This window comes from Diadema setosum, chromosome 15 (genome assembly GCF_964275005.1).
Source record: "Diadema setosum chromosome 15, eeDiaSeto1, whole genome shotgun sequence".
NCBI lineage: Eukaryota > Metazoa > Echinodermata > Echinoidea > Diadematoida > Diadematidae > Diadema > Diadema setosum.
The window spans coordinates 34,832,496-34,848,475 of NC_092699.1; the positions used below are offsets into that span (position 1 = coordinate 34,832,496).

Here is a 15,980-nt window from a genome sequence, read left to right on the forward strand (position 1 = left end):
TTGCATATAAGTAAAAAAAACGAAACAAACAAAACAGTACATGTGATTCACCAAGAAAGCAGGAGGTACCGTCAGCATAAACATGGCTTGACTGTGCTAATAGCCTCATTGGGATAATGATGCGTATGATAATAGTAATTATGACTACAAACGATAATAACTAAAATGATAATAAATAAACGATATTCATAACGATGATAGTGATTATGTTTAAAATGATACTACTAATGATATCTGTAGTCTAACAGCTTTGGTTGCAACAACAACTATAATGATAATGATAACAAACGGCAGAAAAAACTACAGAAACCGGACTGAATTTGTCTTTTTTTTTTCTAGCGCATTGCTTGTCATTCATACAATTAAATTGTCATCAAAATAATTGTTATATGAGCCTGCAACCACGATCAAAAAAAAAAAAAAAATGAAGCCATTTTTTACATTATCATTAGTACATTATCTTTTTGATTTTAAGATTTCGATGATACTTTGGCTGATTTCATTGACTTTTACGAGTGTATTATAAATTGATTAGTAGTGGAGCTCTTCCCGAAGTGACAATTTTGAGTTGTAGTCGAAATAGCAAAGCGGCGTGGTCATGACCCCTTACCTCTCCAATTTCTGGCAGCATTCGTAGGTGAGCGAGGGGTCGAGTGGTTTCCAGGCCATGGCCAAGACTCGCAGTCCGTTCTGCGTGTGCTCCTTCAAAATCTCGTGGAACTCGAGTGGGACTGATTGAGAGAAAATAAAAACCAACAACAATCTTTAATTATGATTATATTCATGATAGTGATGACGATGATGACGGTGATGATGATGTTGATGGCGATGATGATGTTGATGATGATGATGACGACGATAAGGATGATGAAATAATGATGCTGCTGCTGATGGTGGAGATGGTGATGGTGATGATGATGATGGCGATGACGATGATGATGATGATGTTGATGATGATGATAATCATGATGATGATGATGTTGATAATAATGATAATATTGATGGTGATGATGATGATGATGATCTAGTAAATGATTATTGTTCACACCATTGATTATGTCCTCGAGTGTGATAGCAATTATGGGAATACCTTTGATAAAACAATGAGAGTTGCAGAAAAAGTCAGGTTACAAGCCACGATAATGACAAACCAAAGAAGAAAAAGAAAAATGAAAGAGAGAGAAATCTTACGAAGCCACTACATCTTGTTGATGATCACTGTCGAGGTAATACAGAAAATACAATGGCAAGAAAACAGAAACGCAATAAGAATTTGTTGTTTCTATGAGCAGGTTTCCAAAATTAGTCATCGATTACAACATTTAGGACTGCGGCTAAGTTTTGCATGTTTAAAATGAGTATGACACATTTTCACGATTCTGTGATGTGATCTTTAAAAGTAACAGTGAAATGTCGTCACTGACAACTGAGGGCGCTATGATAATATGTGAAGAAGGCACAGGCTGTGACGAAGTCATAAACGTGCTTCGAAAGCATAAAAAAAGAACAAGAAAAAACAAACAAAGAGGGAGAGACGCTATGTACATGATAGCTGTACCTTTTTGATGCATGTATCCGGGTTTTTTTTTTTTTTTTTTCTGCTGGCGTTGCTTCCACATGATATGTCATTCAGAAACAAAAGCGAGCTTTAGCTCATTCTGCGATGCGAGCGCTAAGACGACGCTATTTAGGCCAAAAATTGTGTTCTGCACATACGCGAGACATGAATTTCCGTTGTCCAACACGGGAGGCTGTGTCGTCTAAGCGTTCGCTTTGCAGATCTAAAGCTCGATAATGCCAGCAGAAAGAAAACGGATACATCAAATGGATACATAATGTCATAGCGCCCTCAGTTGTCGATGACAACATAAAGGCCTTCTCATTCATGACGAAAACAGAAAATAAAAATAGAAAGATGCTATACACCAGGGAGATGTCAGAGAAAGAGAAGACACAAGAATCTCTCCTCTGCACCCATGCTCCGTGTCGCGGAGAAGTTATGCGCTCCATCGTACAGGTTTGACAAAAGGCAGCATTTCGCTTTAAATGCATCATTCCTTAAATAACCACAACAAACCGAGCGAGCAGCAGTCCCTTGACCCTTTCAACATTTTCAGCAGCCATTATTTAGCATGCAGAGAACAGGATATGCGAACATATCATTCAGAAATAGTGCCTCTTTCACTGTAAAATAACCATTCACGCACGCAGAGGCTGATTTCTAATTTTGAAAGATTAAATGCTTCACTTGGCAAATCAAATTATGCACAAATATGAAAATCAAAGCCCAGAGGAAATGCTTAGCATTCAATTGCCATGCTAAAGAATCTACGCATGATTTTGCACAAATTGCGAATAAATTCAATTCCATCTCTTCTGGCTGTACTGACCTGTTGTTTGATCGCACATGTTGGCAATGGTCTCGGGGGCGCCCTTGACGTAAACTTCCATGTGATCCGTGTCCTGTGTCTGCGTGATGACGCTCATTCGTTGCAGGTTGGATGAGAATGGGAACTGGCGTATGATGCCGATCTCGAACGCGTTCGATTCCCCGGTCTGAAACAGAAAGGAAGTTTACATACATTGCGGACCAAAAACAGTTTTATTTATTCCTGTACTGGTTCTTTCTCTCCCTCGCTTCTGCCTTTCTATCTTTCCTTTTTCCTTCGTTCGTTCTATCTCTCTCTCTATCTTTCTTTTAATCATTGCAAATGATTTTAAGAACGATTCTTTCTGAAGAATTTAGTTTTCTTTTTAATCCATTTACGTTTCATAATTACTCCTAATTACAGTAAAAATTACTTTTACTGCTACGATTATCACTACAGACGCTACTTATACTACCTATCTTGTTGCTGAGATACTGCTACTTACACACTATGGAACTACTTCTGCGGCAGCCGTACTATACTGTCATCATTGCGTATTCAAAACGTAGCGGTTGGAGCGCCTTTGACACATTGATCCTCCCCCCCCCCCCCCCCGCCCCCCCGTGTCATCTCGACTCCTGTGAGCAATGCATAGACACATCTTCTCTTGTATATGTAGGGTCTATACACTGGAAATCCCGGGCCTGTCCCCGCTCATTGCACTCACAAGCTAGGGTTGAAAACAAAAAATGCACGTCCCCACTTACCGGCGTTGATGCTTGCACCGGTTGGCTGCCAAAAGTGGACGATTTCCCCAGGCCGTCGCTAAGGTTACCAGAATGGCCGATGGAGGCGCTCTTCTCCATGGAAAAGTTGTTCGGGGTGGTGAAAGAAGGCGAGCGCACGATGGTCGGCATGAAATGGTTGAATCCATAGTCTGGTTCCCCGTCTACTGGCTCTCGAATACTCTGTCACAAAACAGACCAGCGGGGAAAAAAAAACACACACACATTATGAGGCCTGGGGATTCTGGATTTGTTTCAGCATTTTGCAGATACAGTGGGGAGCAAAATAAGATCAGTGGCAGTACACAAACTATTGAGTTGTAGTAATTATAGAAAATGAAAATGAATGGCAATAGGTTCATACAATTATAACATATTATATATTATAAATTGTATATTGTATATTGTATATGTATATTGTATATTGTATATTGTATATTATACACTATAACGTATTTGCTTTTAATGATTAAGGGAGAGAGAAGTATGAAATGAAATGATTGAATAGGAAATGGTTAAAAGTTTATATTGGTTATAGCACTCTCAGATTTAAATTGTGTCGTTAGCATACAAAGTCACGTGTTTGAGTTCTATGACTGAAAGACATCGAAACTATTTTGAAAAGTAATCATGAAAATAGCAATGTGTGGTTATGCTAAAGAGAGATGTTACGTGTTTTGCAATGCGCGGGGACATACGTTTCGCATTCTGTGCGACTACAATGGAAAATAGCGTTGAAGGTGTGTGCTAGCCAACTGGATGATAATCTTTTTGGCCAGTGTTTTTTGTTTTTTGTTTGTTTTTTTAATTCTTTTTTTTTGTATCCTCCTTCCGAAGGCAACATCATTCATGGAAAAAAATCCCATGCAGCATCTGCGATGAGTGGATGTACATCTATTATTCATTGGTGACCACGAGCTACCGGAACGCAAACACCTGTTGCGTTTGAGGTCAAGACGGACGCGCATGAATGCGGGAGCGCGTGGCGCGAGACTGGTTCCTTCCGGCAAGGCTCCGGTGGCGTGAAGAAAACTGTAGCTAGCTGGCACCTTACAAAAGGCCTCACTCTAATACTGTGTGATCTTGGGGCATAGGTTATGACTGGAGCGGTTTCATGCAGTATATGGGTTTGACTTTCAGTGTCAATGACGTTTCCGATTTGTGCGGTTTTGTTGCTGTTGCTGTTGTTTTGCAGATGTACCAGAACAATACACGTGCTTCAGTACCATCATGTCCTCGAAGCGAATACCACAATGTTGTACACGTGACAATGCCGATTAGATAACAAAGACAATGAACATCCGATACGGTATTTTACAGATATTCTATCTACATTTAGATATTTGATCTCCGTAGCTATCTTGCTATCTTGAAGTTGTTAATCTAACCAATCATAACTACGTAGGCATAATGATAGAATGTTACGCATTACGAAGCCATATTAGACGCTTTAAAGGGGATGCATGGTAACTGAACAGTGGGAATCGGTGGGAATGCTGGGGGATGACTGTTCCAATCCTTGTGGGATTCACTTAAGAGTACATTATATCTATTGTTGTGTGAAAATCATTTGCTTCAGAATGGTCTCATATTCAAGTAACGTGCAGTTTAATGCCCCGTCACTATACAGGCATGCTAACCTGGAGACATTAAACTGCACATTACTTGAATATGAGACCATTCTGAAGCAAATAATTATCACACAACAATAGATATATAACGTACTCTTAAATGAATCCCACAAGGTTTGGGACAATCATCCCCCAGCATTCCCACTGATTCCCACTTATCAGGTACTAGCCATCCCCTTTAAAATATTGGAGATTTTGTCTTTTTTATGGCGGATGAACTGGAGTACTTGCGTTTAAGTGCTTTAAATGTTTAGATAATCAATTCATTTTTTGATTATCGATTCAATTTGGCAAATCCTCTCTCCCCGCGCTACCAGGTACAAAGTGTTAGAGAATGTTGAGACCAGTGTGTCATACACGGCCACAGCGTGCAATGGATGTCTACGACAGTGATAGTGATGACAGGGAGTTCGTTCTCGGAAGAGTTGATAATATGTGACCACAGGACGGACATCGTGGTCAATGATCTCACCCATTTGATTGCCTGGAACATCTGGACATCGAGAGGATCTCCTCTGATCTGGTCATCGATGACGGTGAGGGAGTGGCAGGTTGCCATGCCGGCGATGAAAGGTCCAAAGGGCAGCTTGCTCGCGTCCTCCACGATCACGAAGCTTGGAGTCATGAACAAGATAGTACATCATTAGTATCAATAGACAATACGCGATTTTATATAAGGGGTCAGCAGTACAATAATGGATAGAGTAATATGATGCAGAAAGAGACGATGCCCTATCTAAATTATACCAAAAGTTAAAAAATAACAACTTCATATGTTGTCTTTGGTCTTCGTGAAAAAATAATATCGGTCAAAGCTATGCACATCACTTTTTTTTTTAAATCACATGATCTCATTTAAATTACATGATCTCATAATGTCGTCACCATAAAATTCACTGCACAGTGAAGAGGTATGCAACTTTTTTTTTCTTTTTTTTTAAAATCCCGGTACAATGTACACTTTGAAAGGTTTGCACAATACAGTTAATCGCGCGCATGCATCCTATCTAGAACCATCATAATATTTTCGTGAAACTTTCATAGATTTAACCGAGCTTCATACCTGCTTTCCTGTGACCATGAGGTCAACGTTAGACGTCAACGTCACATGAATGCAATGAATCTATAGCACCTTCATTACTTTTACATCTCTGCACAAAAGGGACCTATAAATCATTTAATAAAGTAAATTGAATTTGTTGTACTAGTGCAATTCGATATGTATTGGAATGCAACATAGCAAACTTCGTGTATAGCTATATAGTCATGATAGGCCCTACTACGATTTTATAGGAAGAGCAACTAATCTACTCAAGCGAGGTAATAAGGGATACCCAGGGCAGAGATATACCATGGTCAAGTAAGAGATACTAAGTACAATGTATACCATGGTCAAGTCAGAGATATAAGATGGTCAAGCAGTTGCCATGGTCAGCAACCCACCTGTCAGTCTTGACCGGTGACACGGCTAGGAGTTCTAAATGGTCTTCGGTCAGCGTGCCCGTCTGGAGGGAAGTATAAGTTGACCATTGGATTGATTGATTAATAGGGATGCAAACGACGAGGTGAAAACTGCAAAACACTTTTGTTGAGAACTGGTAACCGAATGTATGACCCCAGCTATATAGGACACAGTTTTGCGTTATGAATGACATATTATTCACTTTCCCTATAATCATAACTTTCATTATAGCATGATCAGAGCAAATGTAAAAATAGAGACCACAATTGAAACAAAAAGGGAAAAGGGATAGTAATAGTGATAGAGTAAATGAGATAACGAAGAACATAGATATATGCAGAAGATCAGGAAGATGCTGTGATAGATAACTGTGAAATAGAAATGAAAGAAAGACTCGCTATATAGCTCATTAGAAATGGCATGACAGCTACTGCTTTCGCATGTGGTTTTCATCAACAGGAATAAACAAACAAACTGAGAAATAAGGACAACCCAAACCTATCTGACTTTAAAGCTACTGTTCACCATTGGGAGCAGTGATTAAAAAATGTTCGACTTATCACATTTGATGCATATACAGTTTGTTGTATCACAAAATATCCTACCATGTGAAAATTTTGCAATAACTCACAAATATGTGGAGATATCACTAATTTTCTCAACTACTAATAACCATAACTGCAGACGGATTATTCTAGAAGCGATTTTAATAAATCTATTGCTATAAAAACACTTTCTATAATCAACAGTATTCAGCATTGATTATACTGATTAACATCTTTATATTCGTTGTTTTCATTCCTAACTCGTATTTTAGAACTATTTTGAAGCTCTATCAATAAAGTTGTTGTTGTTTTTTTTCATCTGCAAATGGTAATAAGTGACTTTAGGACCTTATCGAAGCATATGACGTCCATCATCCCGCTCAGGTTGATTCGCTGGGGACTGATACAGAAGATGCCGAGGCGTTTGAGCCTCTTCTGGGCGTACACTAGGCCGATGGTGAGGGCGGCGGGCAGGGCTGGCGACACAGCGACGGTAAATATGTCCAAGGCTTTCAGTACGGTGTCTTTAGTCTTTGCCTGTGTGTGTGTTTGGAGGCGGTGGAGGGGGTGGGGTGGGTTTAGTTTAGGGTTGTACAGCCGTCATACTCAGTTGTTGAGATGAGATTAGATTGCATTGATTGATTAGACTAATTTAAGTACGATTCGATTAGGAAACATTGGGTTACATTAGGTTAGATTCAAATAGATTAGATCATATCAATGATACACGACGTTCCGTAAAATGGAATAACACAAATATAACATCACTTTATATTTCATTTAGTTGCATTGACTTGCATTGCATGGCATCACATTCCATAAAATTTCACAGATACCTATTAGATCCATTTTTCTTTATTGATTTCGCCATGAGATCATTATGTTTCCAATCATTCCACAGACGCCGAAAGAAAGCCGGCAACAATTTTAGTGAGAAAATCATATTTGACGTTTAGCAGTAGTTAAGCGAGTGAGCTATTGCAAAACAGAAGTTCAAAAAACCACTGCAACTTGCTTCTTGAGAACCCCCCCCCCCAAGAATAAAATTAAATCTAAACCCTTCTCGAGCTTTGAAATTGACATTTGGATCAGGGTAAAGTAAGTACAGATATCAAATTGTGACTTTTGAAGCTGTAACCTTTCTAATTTCCAGTCCAAAGCACCAGGCTTCTCATTTGCCTTTCTCTTTAGTTTTCCTTATTTGAGTGCGTGAGAAGTTTTTCATCGAATACTGGAAGATATTTCAAGTCCTCACACATCGTTGTAAAAAAAAAAAAAAAAATCTGTGGTGCTGTTTTGTCCCTTCGCTTTGGACATACGACTATAAAAGAAAAAAAAAAAAAAACCCAGAAGATATCTGGAGCTAGCTTTGGCAGTGATTGGAATAATACGAAAGAGCAATAGGACAGAAGAAAATCGAACCTTAGAACTAATGGTTACTTTTTCCCCCGCTTGGATTAACGAATTAAGACCTTGTCTCACTCACTGATCTATGTGAGAAGTATCTGGATATCTCATAGACCAATCGCTTTGAAGCCACCGCTCTGCCATCTTACCACGCACATTGCCCATATACTATTGTGTGCGGATATCACGACATCACGTGATCTTGGTGGCAGTCTCTGCTGGGAAATGCATGCAAGTCCCTATAGAATGTGCCTGGTAACATGGCGGCGCGGCAGCTTCAATTGCTTCTACAGCGCAAATGGACCAATGAGATATCCAAATACGTCCGATAGAGATCAGTGGTCTCACATGATGGAGGATTTTGATGGTGATGACGTAGACGGCGCCAACCAATGCGATGAGGGCCAGCACTCCTACAAAGCGGATTGCGTCACGATGCAGCTTGAAATCCATTGGTTTGGGATACAAGATCGAGTGCACGAGGGCGCCCTTGGCTGTTGAGAAACCTTCAAAATGAAATTCCATAATATACACTGTTAATGCTTACATGTTCTCGATTTATTGTTTTGTCATTTCATATATCATATTTATCTTCATACTCCATTTGTGGCGTAACACAAACAAACAGACAGGGAGACGCATATTCAAATATAAGCCCTAAATACATCAAATGCATTTCGGGTTTTACCCCAAAAAGTTTTTCATTGCAGTTTTAGTCTCTGATGCAAGCATTTTACAAGGCATGCACAAATGTCGCACGGTATACCAAGACGATGAAGGTTAAAATTCAATCAATAATTTGGGTTGCGAGACTGAAATCTTGTGAGCTGTGGGGGCGCTGCTCACCTGTATTGACAACCACAGCCATGACTTTGTTCTTTCCAATTCGTCGGCTCTGCATGACTTGGGTGCCGCAGAAAAGGGTGTGTCGTTTGTGCACCTCGGTGTTGTAGCACTGGGTCTCCGATTCCGTGTCCGACGGGTTGTAAGGGAGCGGCGTCTTTGTGATGGGTGTCGATTCGCCTGGGTCCCAAAATGTCGAAATATAGAAACACCAACATTAAAAAAAGAAAGAAAACAAAGCAATTATAAAAGGCGTTTCCAGGCCGTCATAGATTATCATACATCTTCATAGCTGCTTTCGAGAGCAGTTCGTTTAATTTGACGGGCTTAATTGGCGTTTCGTTGACTATAAAAGCAATGCAACGTTGCAAAAATCCTTGTGAATTTTCTTTCCATGACCGCTACCCCTACTATTTCTGCCTTTACTGCTCAACCTACGTCAGTTGGAAACGAAACGAAACGAAACATTTAAACAAACAAACAAACAAACAAACAAACAAACAAACAAACAAACAAACAAACAAACACATAACAAGTAAAAAAGTGGCTATGATATCAGTGAAGTGAAAAAAATAGGAACTTTTGGACTAACGGTGCATCAAATAAGATATAAAAAAATACAAAAAAAAAAATCCAAGCTGCTTTTTATGCCAAGCATAAAATTGTACCACAATGACAAAAGATTATTAAAACCTAGCAATCTTGAAACAACAAAGCATGCCATCATTAAATCAACCCGTGTTTTAGATCAAACAAACGCACAAGTCCGAGTCTTTGATACATTTCCAGCTTGGTTCATTAACGAAGCGAAAAGACGTGATTGACTGATTCACATGGTCACCGAGACACTGGTGGCGTGAAGGCGCGGAAAGGTATGACATGGACATGTTCTATATCTGTAAATTGCGAAGAGCGTCACTGCTTGCTTGAATACTCAAGTACGCCTAGAGCCGAGCACACAGGTGGCCAGATTTAACCGAATTTCAATCAACCTGCAGTTAATAACCTCCTGAAGAAGCTGATAAACGGGGGTCGAGGGGGTGAGAAGGGGTATCGGGAATAGCGGAGATGGGGATGGGGGAGGGGGAAATGGAGGGGGGGGGGATTAGGGGAAGAGGAAAGAGGAGTGAGAGACAAGAATGACAAGATGGATGCTTGGAGGAGGGATGAGAAGGAACTTGAGGTATCCTGTAGAGTGTTATAAAGGGTGTGGTTGGGGGAGATGTTGATGAAGAAGGGACAAGAAGAGCGGACTGCGTATGATATTAATGGAGGAGGAGTTGGGTGGGAGCAAATACCAGGAAAGATAAAAAAAAGAGAAGGGGGCGAGATGGATGGAGGAAGAAGGGGAGAATTGGGAGGGAAAGAGTTCATTAGAAACATCTCTCGACTTGACACAGTTGCATACCGGTCAACATGCTCTCATTCACAATGCAATTTCCGCTGATGAGGACGGCGTCGCAGCTCATGATGCAGCCTTGGCGTGGCAGCTCAATCAGGTCTCCTGGTACCAAGTCCTTCTCGTCCATCTCACGGTATACTGGACGAAGAGAGAGGAGAGATACAAAATAGAGATTTATACAATCATAAAGGGAGAAAGTGTGTTTCTGTGCCCGCTCGCATGCGCGTGAGTGTGTGTGTGCGTGTATATACACATATATATTTGTTGGTATATGTTGATGGTATATGTGGTATATGTGAATATTTTGTATACGCGTTTACTTGAACATTCAAGTAGAATGATTGATAAACACTCCTTGATAGATGTTCTGTTTCGTATGTTGAATTTGTTTCATTCACATTAATCATTCAAGTGGAATATACCACATTTGAAATCGAACAGTGTCGAAATAAAACAAAAATGTGGAGAACAAAGTGTGTGTGTGTGTGTGTGTGTGTGTGTGTGTATGTGTGTCTGAGAGGTAGAGAGAGAGGGGGGGGGGAGGGCAGACAGACGCAGAGAGAAAGAGAAAAGGGATGCAGTCGATATAGAGGAAATAGAAATTAGACATATTAAGAACAAAAAACAAACTGTAGATATATTTAGAGATATTGGTACGAATATGTTCATGTTCATTTTTAAGTAAAAAAAAAAAGCAGGAAAAAATAAGAATGAGAGGGTGAACGATCTGTTGGTGAATCGACATTTTGACAGAAATAACGAGATGGAGAATTATCAGTCATGACTGTAACAATGAGCTTAATAAACCAGTTCACAGATCTAAACTGAGCAGAGCATGTGCAGATAAAGGTATCTGCGGATTTACCACTGAGGTATCCAAAACCTAGATAGGCATGATAGGGCTTCATGAAAACTGTGTTATAAATGAACCAGGTGCAGATTGGTATATATTTACAGGTGAATGTGCATTGCTATCAGCAACAATTAACAAAAGCCATGCAGCACTGACATGTACATCACCACTTCATGCATGGCTGTTTTCAACTGCTCTTCTTGAAGACTGTTCCATGTTTTACAAAGTCTGTGGTTGGAGAGGTCATTTTAGACTAGTGCTATAACTGTGAACTGGCTTATCATTTTGATCTAAACTTTGAGAGCTACCGATACCAATGTAAACAAGCGTGTGGATAATATGGATTATACTCACCATCTTCTCCTCGACATACGATGACACTGCTACTGGAGGCGACCATTTTCCGGAGCGCGATACTTTGCTGTTGGCCAATCAGAGAGGACAAGGGAAAGTGAGACAAAAGGAAACAACAAACACACAAACATACAAATATGCATACACACATACACACACACACACACACACCTATATTTATATATATATATATATATATATATATATATATATATATATATATATGTATATATCTATATATAATATATATATATACACACATCAAATCGAAAATCCCATGATTATGAAACCTGTGTATACTGTAGGTATCAATACATTTTATTTCTTCTGCAAGTGTCAGCTGGAGAAAACAAAAACAAAAACAGAGATGATGCCCTAAACAAGAAAAAGCCTGCTTCGAGAAAACACAATACGAAACAAAAGTAGGAAACACACAAACACAACAAAAACACAACCACACAATTAAAAAAAAAAAAAAAAGCTCGTTGCCGAACATACCCGAGTAACAAGTCATCGTTATTTTGTTCTACTTTCACATATTGTTTCCTTGACTTGCTTCGTCTGTATACATTGGAATAAAACAAAGATTCTGGCACTAGTAACAAAACATTTTGAGGGACTGTAGATCTTTTTTTCTTCTTTATGATTAAATAATATTAAGAGCTCGCTTAAGCTTCACTATGCGTTAGTTTATGCTAACCTAATTTCATTTTGCTAAACACGAAGGCATCAGTAGACAGATGGCAGATTTGATATTACTTACTAGACATTTACGACTCTATTTCTGACATTTCTAGTTCAAGGTAGATAATTGCATAACGCGCAAATAACTAATGTGACGTGCTAAGTTATTTTGTGTCTCAGCCATTCTCATTACATGACATACGGCGGCCATTTTGTTATTGCGAACAACCGTTATAACACCGGCGCCAAAAGTAGTGAGTCAGCTAGCTACATCGTTATTGCTGCATCAAATCCCAACAAGATTACATCGCTTTTTATATCGTTAAGCCTGCAATAAAATGTTTCGTCGTTACAGTCAAAACTCACTCTGTGGTGTATTTTGGTCGTTGCAAACACCACGGAATAACCCACACCATTGGCTGAGGGGGGAGATAATTTGATTTCTGGCAAATTGCCCTACTTAAGCTGAGCCTACAGATCTCTTTTAGGAGCCTGTCATTGGGAATATAATTTTGTCGAAAATTGATTTCTGTTCGGCGAATGGCAGGCAACGAGTGTACATTGTCACATCAACTCTCCTCACTATTATCGAGGTTTGGGCGGATTTTCTCCACAGTTTGTCGTGTTTTGATCAACACTTTCGCCATGTTCTGCTCAAGCCAAAGTTCACCAGTGAAGATATTACAGTCAGACCATTATGTTATGTTACTCCCGCACGCACTGCGCACGGGGTCGCTTCGTGCGGCTGCGTGCAGGTTCGTGCGATCTCGCACGGGAGCGTATGGCTCCGTGCGCCCCTGTACGCACCCGTGCGTAGTCGTGCACCTCCGTGCGGATCTGCACGCCCCCGTGCAGATCCGCACGCCTGCGTGCGGATCCATACTCCCTCGCACGCTGTCGCACGGACCCGTGCGGGTCTGGCGCACGGTCCCGTGCGGGTCGGGCGCACGGACCCGTGCGGCTTTTGGGTGCGATTTCGCACGGCCCCGTGCCGCCAGTGCTTGGTTCCCGCATGATCCCATCTCACCTCCCTGGTTCCCGCAGTGCTTACACGGTACGTGTGTATCAGGTGTATACCGCGTGCGAGTCCATGCGCCATTCCCCGGCCGACAGTTTCAGCGCAAGCGTGAAATGAGACGATTCCCTACAATACGAAAGGCTTGTTACTTGCGCCAAGGAGCTTCAAACCCTTGCTTGCTTATTGCCAGTCAGTCGGCAAGCCGAAAAAGCCCGTCTAGAATATCCAAGTTCTCGCACGGGTGACCTCGAGTTGACCCCGCAGATCATGATCACTGAATCACGTTTTCACATGATTTTTTTTTTTTTATTTGACAGGTTAAGGTTAAAACCTGAATGCAATATTGTTTAAATTTTCCAAGAGCGACATGAAAGGTCATCGACTTCGTGCATGGCTAATTCATTACCGATGTCCCGGAAATAATGGGTTCACATACTCGTCTAAAATTCCCCAAAGAGTCTTCTTTTTCATTGTAGGGCACTAACGAACGCATACCATGTAAAAGGAAAATTATTATCCAGCTATAAGATGATACCTAAGGTGTAACGTGATGATTTGATGGGTCAGCAGCGCGCGCCAGCAGAAATCATAAGGATATCATTCCTTTACTCGGCACGAAATCGCGAAAATATTGTACTGTCCCACATATAGAAATTGACGTGTTCCATGGAGGCCCTTTGTGTGTTATGAGCGACCCCAGCGTAACTGACATGGTCAATTATAAGCGTCTACTAGCTGTGATATACCTTGTTTGTGTCTGTCGGTGGGCATTATGAACAAGTAGCCTATTGCCTCTTGCTTGGCCTCTCTCTCTCTCTCTCTCTCTCTTCTCTCTCTCTCTCTCTCAACAAGTCATGAATTCACTTTACCCATCATGCCTAATCGAACTACGACATGATTGAGGTAACCGCGCCTTTTTATTCTCATAGTCAAAATCAAACTAATTCTTTACATAATAAAAAAAAATCTTCATATAATTTCTCAAAATACTCAAAAGATGGCCTCAGTCAAAACTTTCTACAAAGATTGCATACGCCAATCTTTACGGCCTAAACAAGCTTTTTAGAGAGCTATTAGTTCACCCTGTGACGATGACTTCGATTGCGTTTTGAACTTGTACCGAACTACTTTCAACACAACTATTACCTTTATAGTTCGATTGATGGACTAGTCTTTTGAATTGATAACCGACATTCGTAATCGTAAGCATACAGTAACAAAATACTGTCAATAACAGTTGGAAAATGCAAATGCTATAGTAATAGCGTGAAATACACGAGTAACGATCATCTTCATACATTCTAATTCCCAAGTGATGTCGCTTCGAAAATGACACATGGTTTGACTACTGCTTCAAGCAAAGAAAAGTAAAAGGAATGGGATATACTTCTAATGATAATATCACGCCGTACAAGGCATTCCACTGTATTTGGTAATGTCGGTTACGTTTTTGTGCGCTTTACGTACGGAAAATAAAAGGCAGATTGATGCTATTAAATGCTAACACAACGCATTCAAATGATTTTTTGAAATAGACCGTGTACAATGTAATGTTTTAGTATTCGGTTTGAAACTTTAAATTTGCGAGTCCTTTATAAAGTCATATGGGTTATTACATTATCAATTCAAGCAAAAATTACAGTACTTTAAGGATTCGGATTTGCTCAGAAGATTAACAATGCTATCTTTGGCAATAGTTTGCAACAGAGACAATCCGCTTCAATAGATATACAATGTAATTCTGTTTTCATAGATAGAAAGGAAAACGTAAATAAGTCAACTTTATAACTTCAATGAGCTTTCTCACCAACTGAACTTGATTTGATCTGCCGTGCATGATATCGCTGTGTGTTCTATTAATTCTATGATATTGTTTAATTTGATATTGTTTAATTGGCACACGTGTTTTTTTTTTATGCAGAATATTTCAGGTAAGTATAATTCATTGAAGCTAATAATGTTTGTACATAATATATGACGTGTTCGTTGTTTTGTATTTTCATTTTTATAATATATCACGTGTCCATTATCTGATTATGACTACGAAAATATGACAACTGTTTAAATGCGGAGTATGTACTGGAACACTAATGTCTCCCACCAGTATAGACAAACTAATTTCTAGTCGTCTATCCCCGCTTGAAATGGAAATGAAATTACACACCAAAAAAAAAAAAAAAAAAAAAAAGAAGAAGAAAGGAAACGAAGTTCAATTTTCAGTAGATTTTAACTGTTTTGTTTAGTGCCCGATGCATATAATGGGCAAAATTCTTTAGAGCATAAGCAATCACACAACTTTTGGGAATAAATGTATGTCTTAATGATTGTATCTTATGGAAGAAAACTCGTCTCCTTGCCTGAATTTTAGCTTCTTCTTTTTCAAGCTTGCGGGAAAGAAATAGTTGAACATCAATCGCAATCATAAAGAGAAGCCACATCCTTAAAAACAAACACAGGAGTACTGAGACGCACTACGAAATGCTTCCTTTTGTTGGGGGGGGGGGGTTATTGATTATTCTGAAGGTTCATAGATCACACAATTCATATGGTTCGCTATTAGCTTAGGTTCGTTAAGAAAAAAAATAAACAGATAAATGCGTTCCTTTTCCGGTGGTTCCTTTACCCGA

The 15,980-nt window shown here is 39.8% G+C and overlaps 1 protein-coding gene across 1 annotated transcript in view; it reads right to left on the bottom strand.

Annotated features, from left to right (window-relative positions):
* The window catches only part of LOC140238425 (polyamine-transporting ATPase 13A3-like), a 56,631-nt gene that overhangs the window by 11,165 nt on the left and 29,486 nt on the right, over positions 1–15,980 (bottom strand). Inside the window, exons 9-18 of the mRNA XM_072318334.1 lie at positions 11,652–11,718; positions 10,451–10,582; positions 9,046–9,222; positions 8,548–8,705; positions 7,141–7,329; positions 6,229–6,290; positions 5,258–5,399; positions 3,137–3,337; positions 2,391–2,556; positions 611–731 (exon numbers count right to left, since the gene is read on the bottom strand). Coding sequence (XP_072174435.1) covers positions 611–731; positions 2,391–2,556; positions 3,137–3,337; positions 5,258–5,399; positions 6,229–6,290; positions 7,141–7,329; positions 8,548–8,705; positions 9,046–9,222; positions 10,451–10,582; positions 11,652–11,718 — 1,415 coding nt within the window. The remainder of the gene's footprint in view (positions 1–610; positions 732–2,390; positions 2,557–3,136; positions 3,338–5,257; positions 5,400–6,228; positions 6,291–7,140; positions 7,330–8,547; positions 8,706–9,045; positions 9,223–10,450; positions 10,583–11,651; positions 11,719–15,980) is intronic.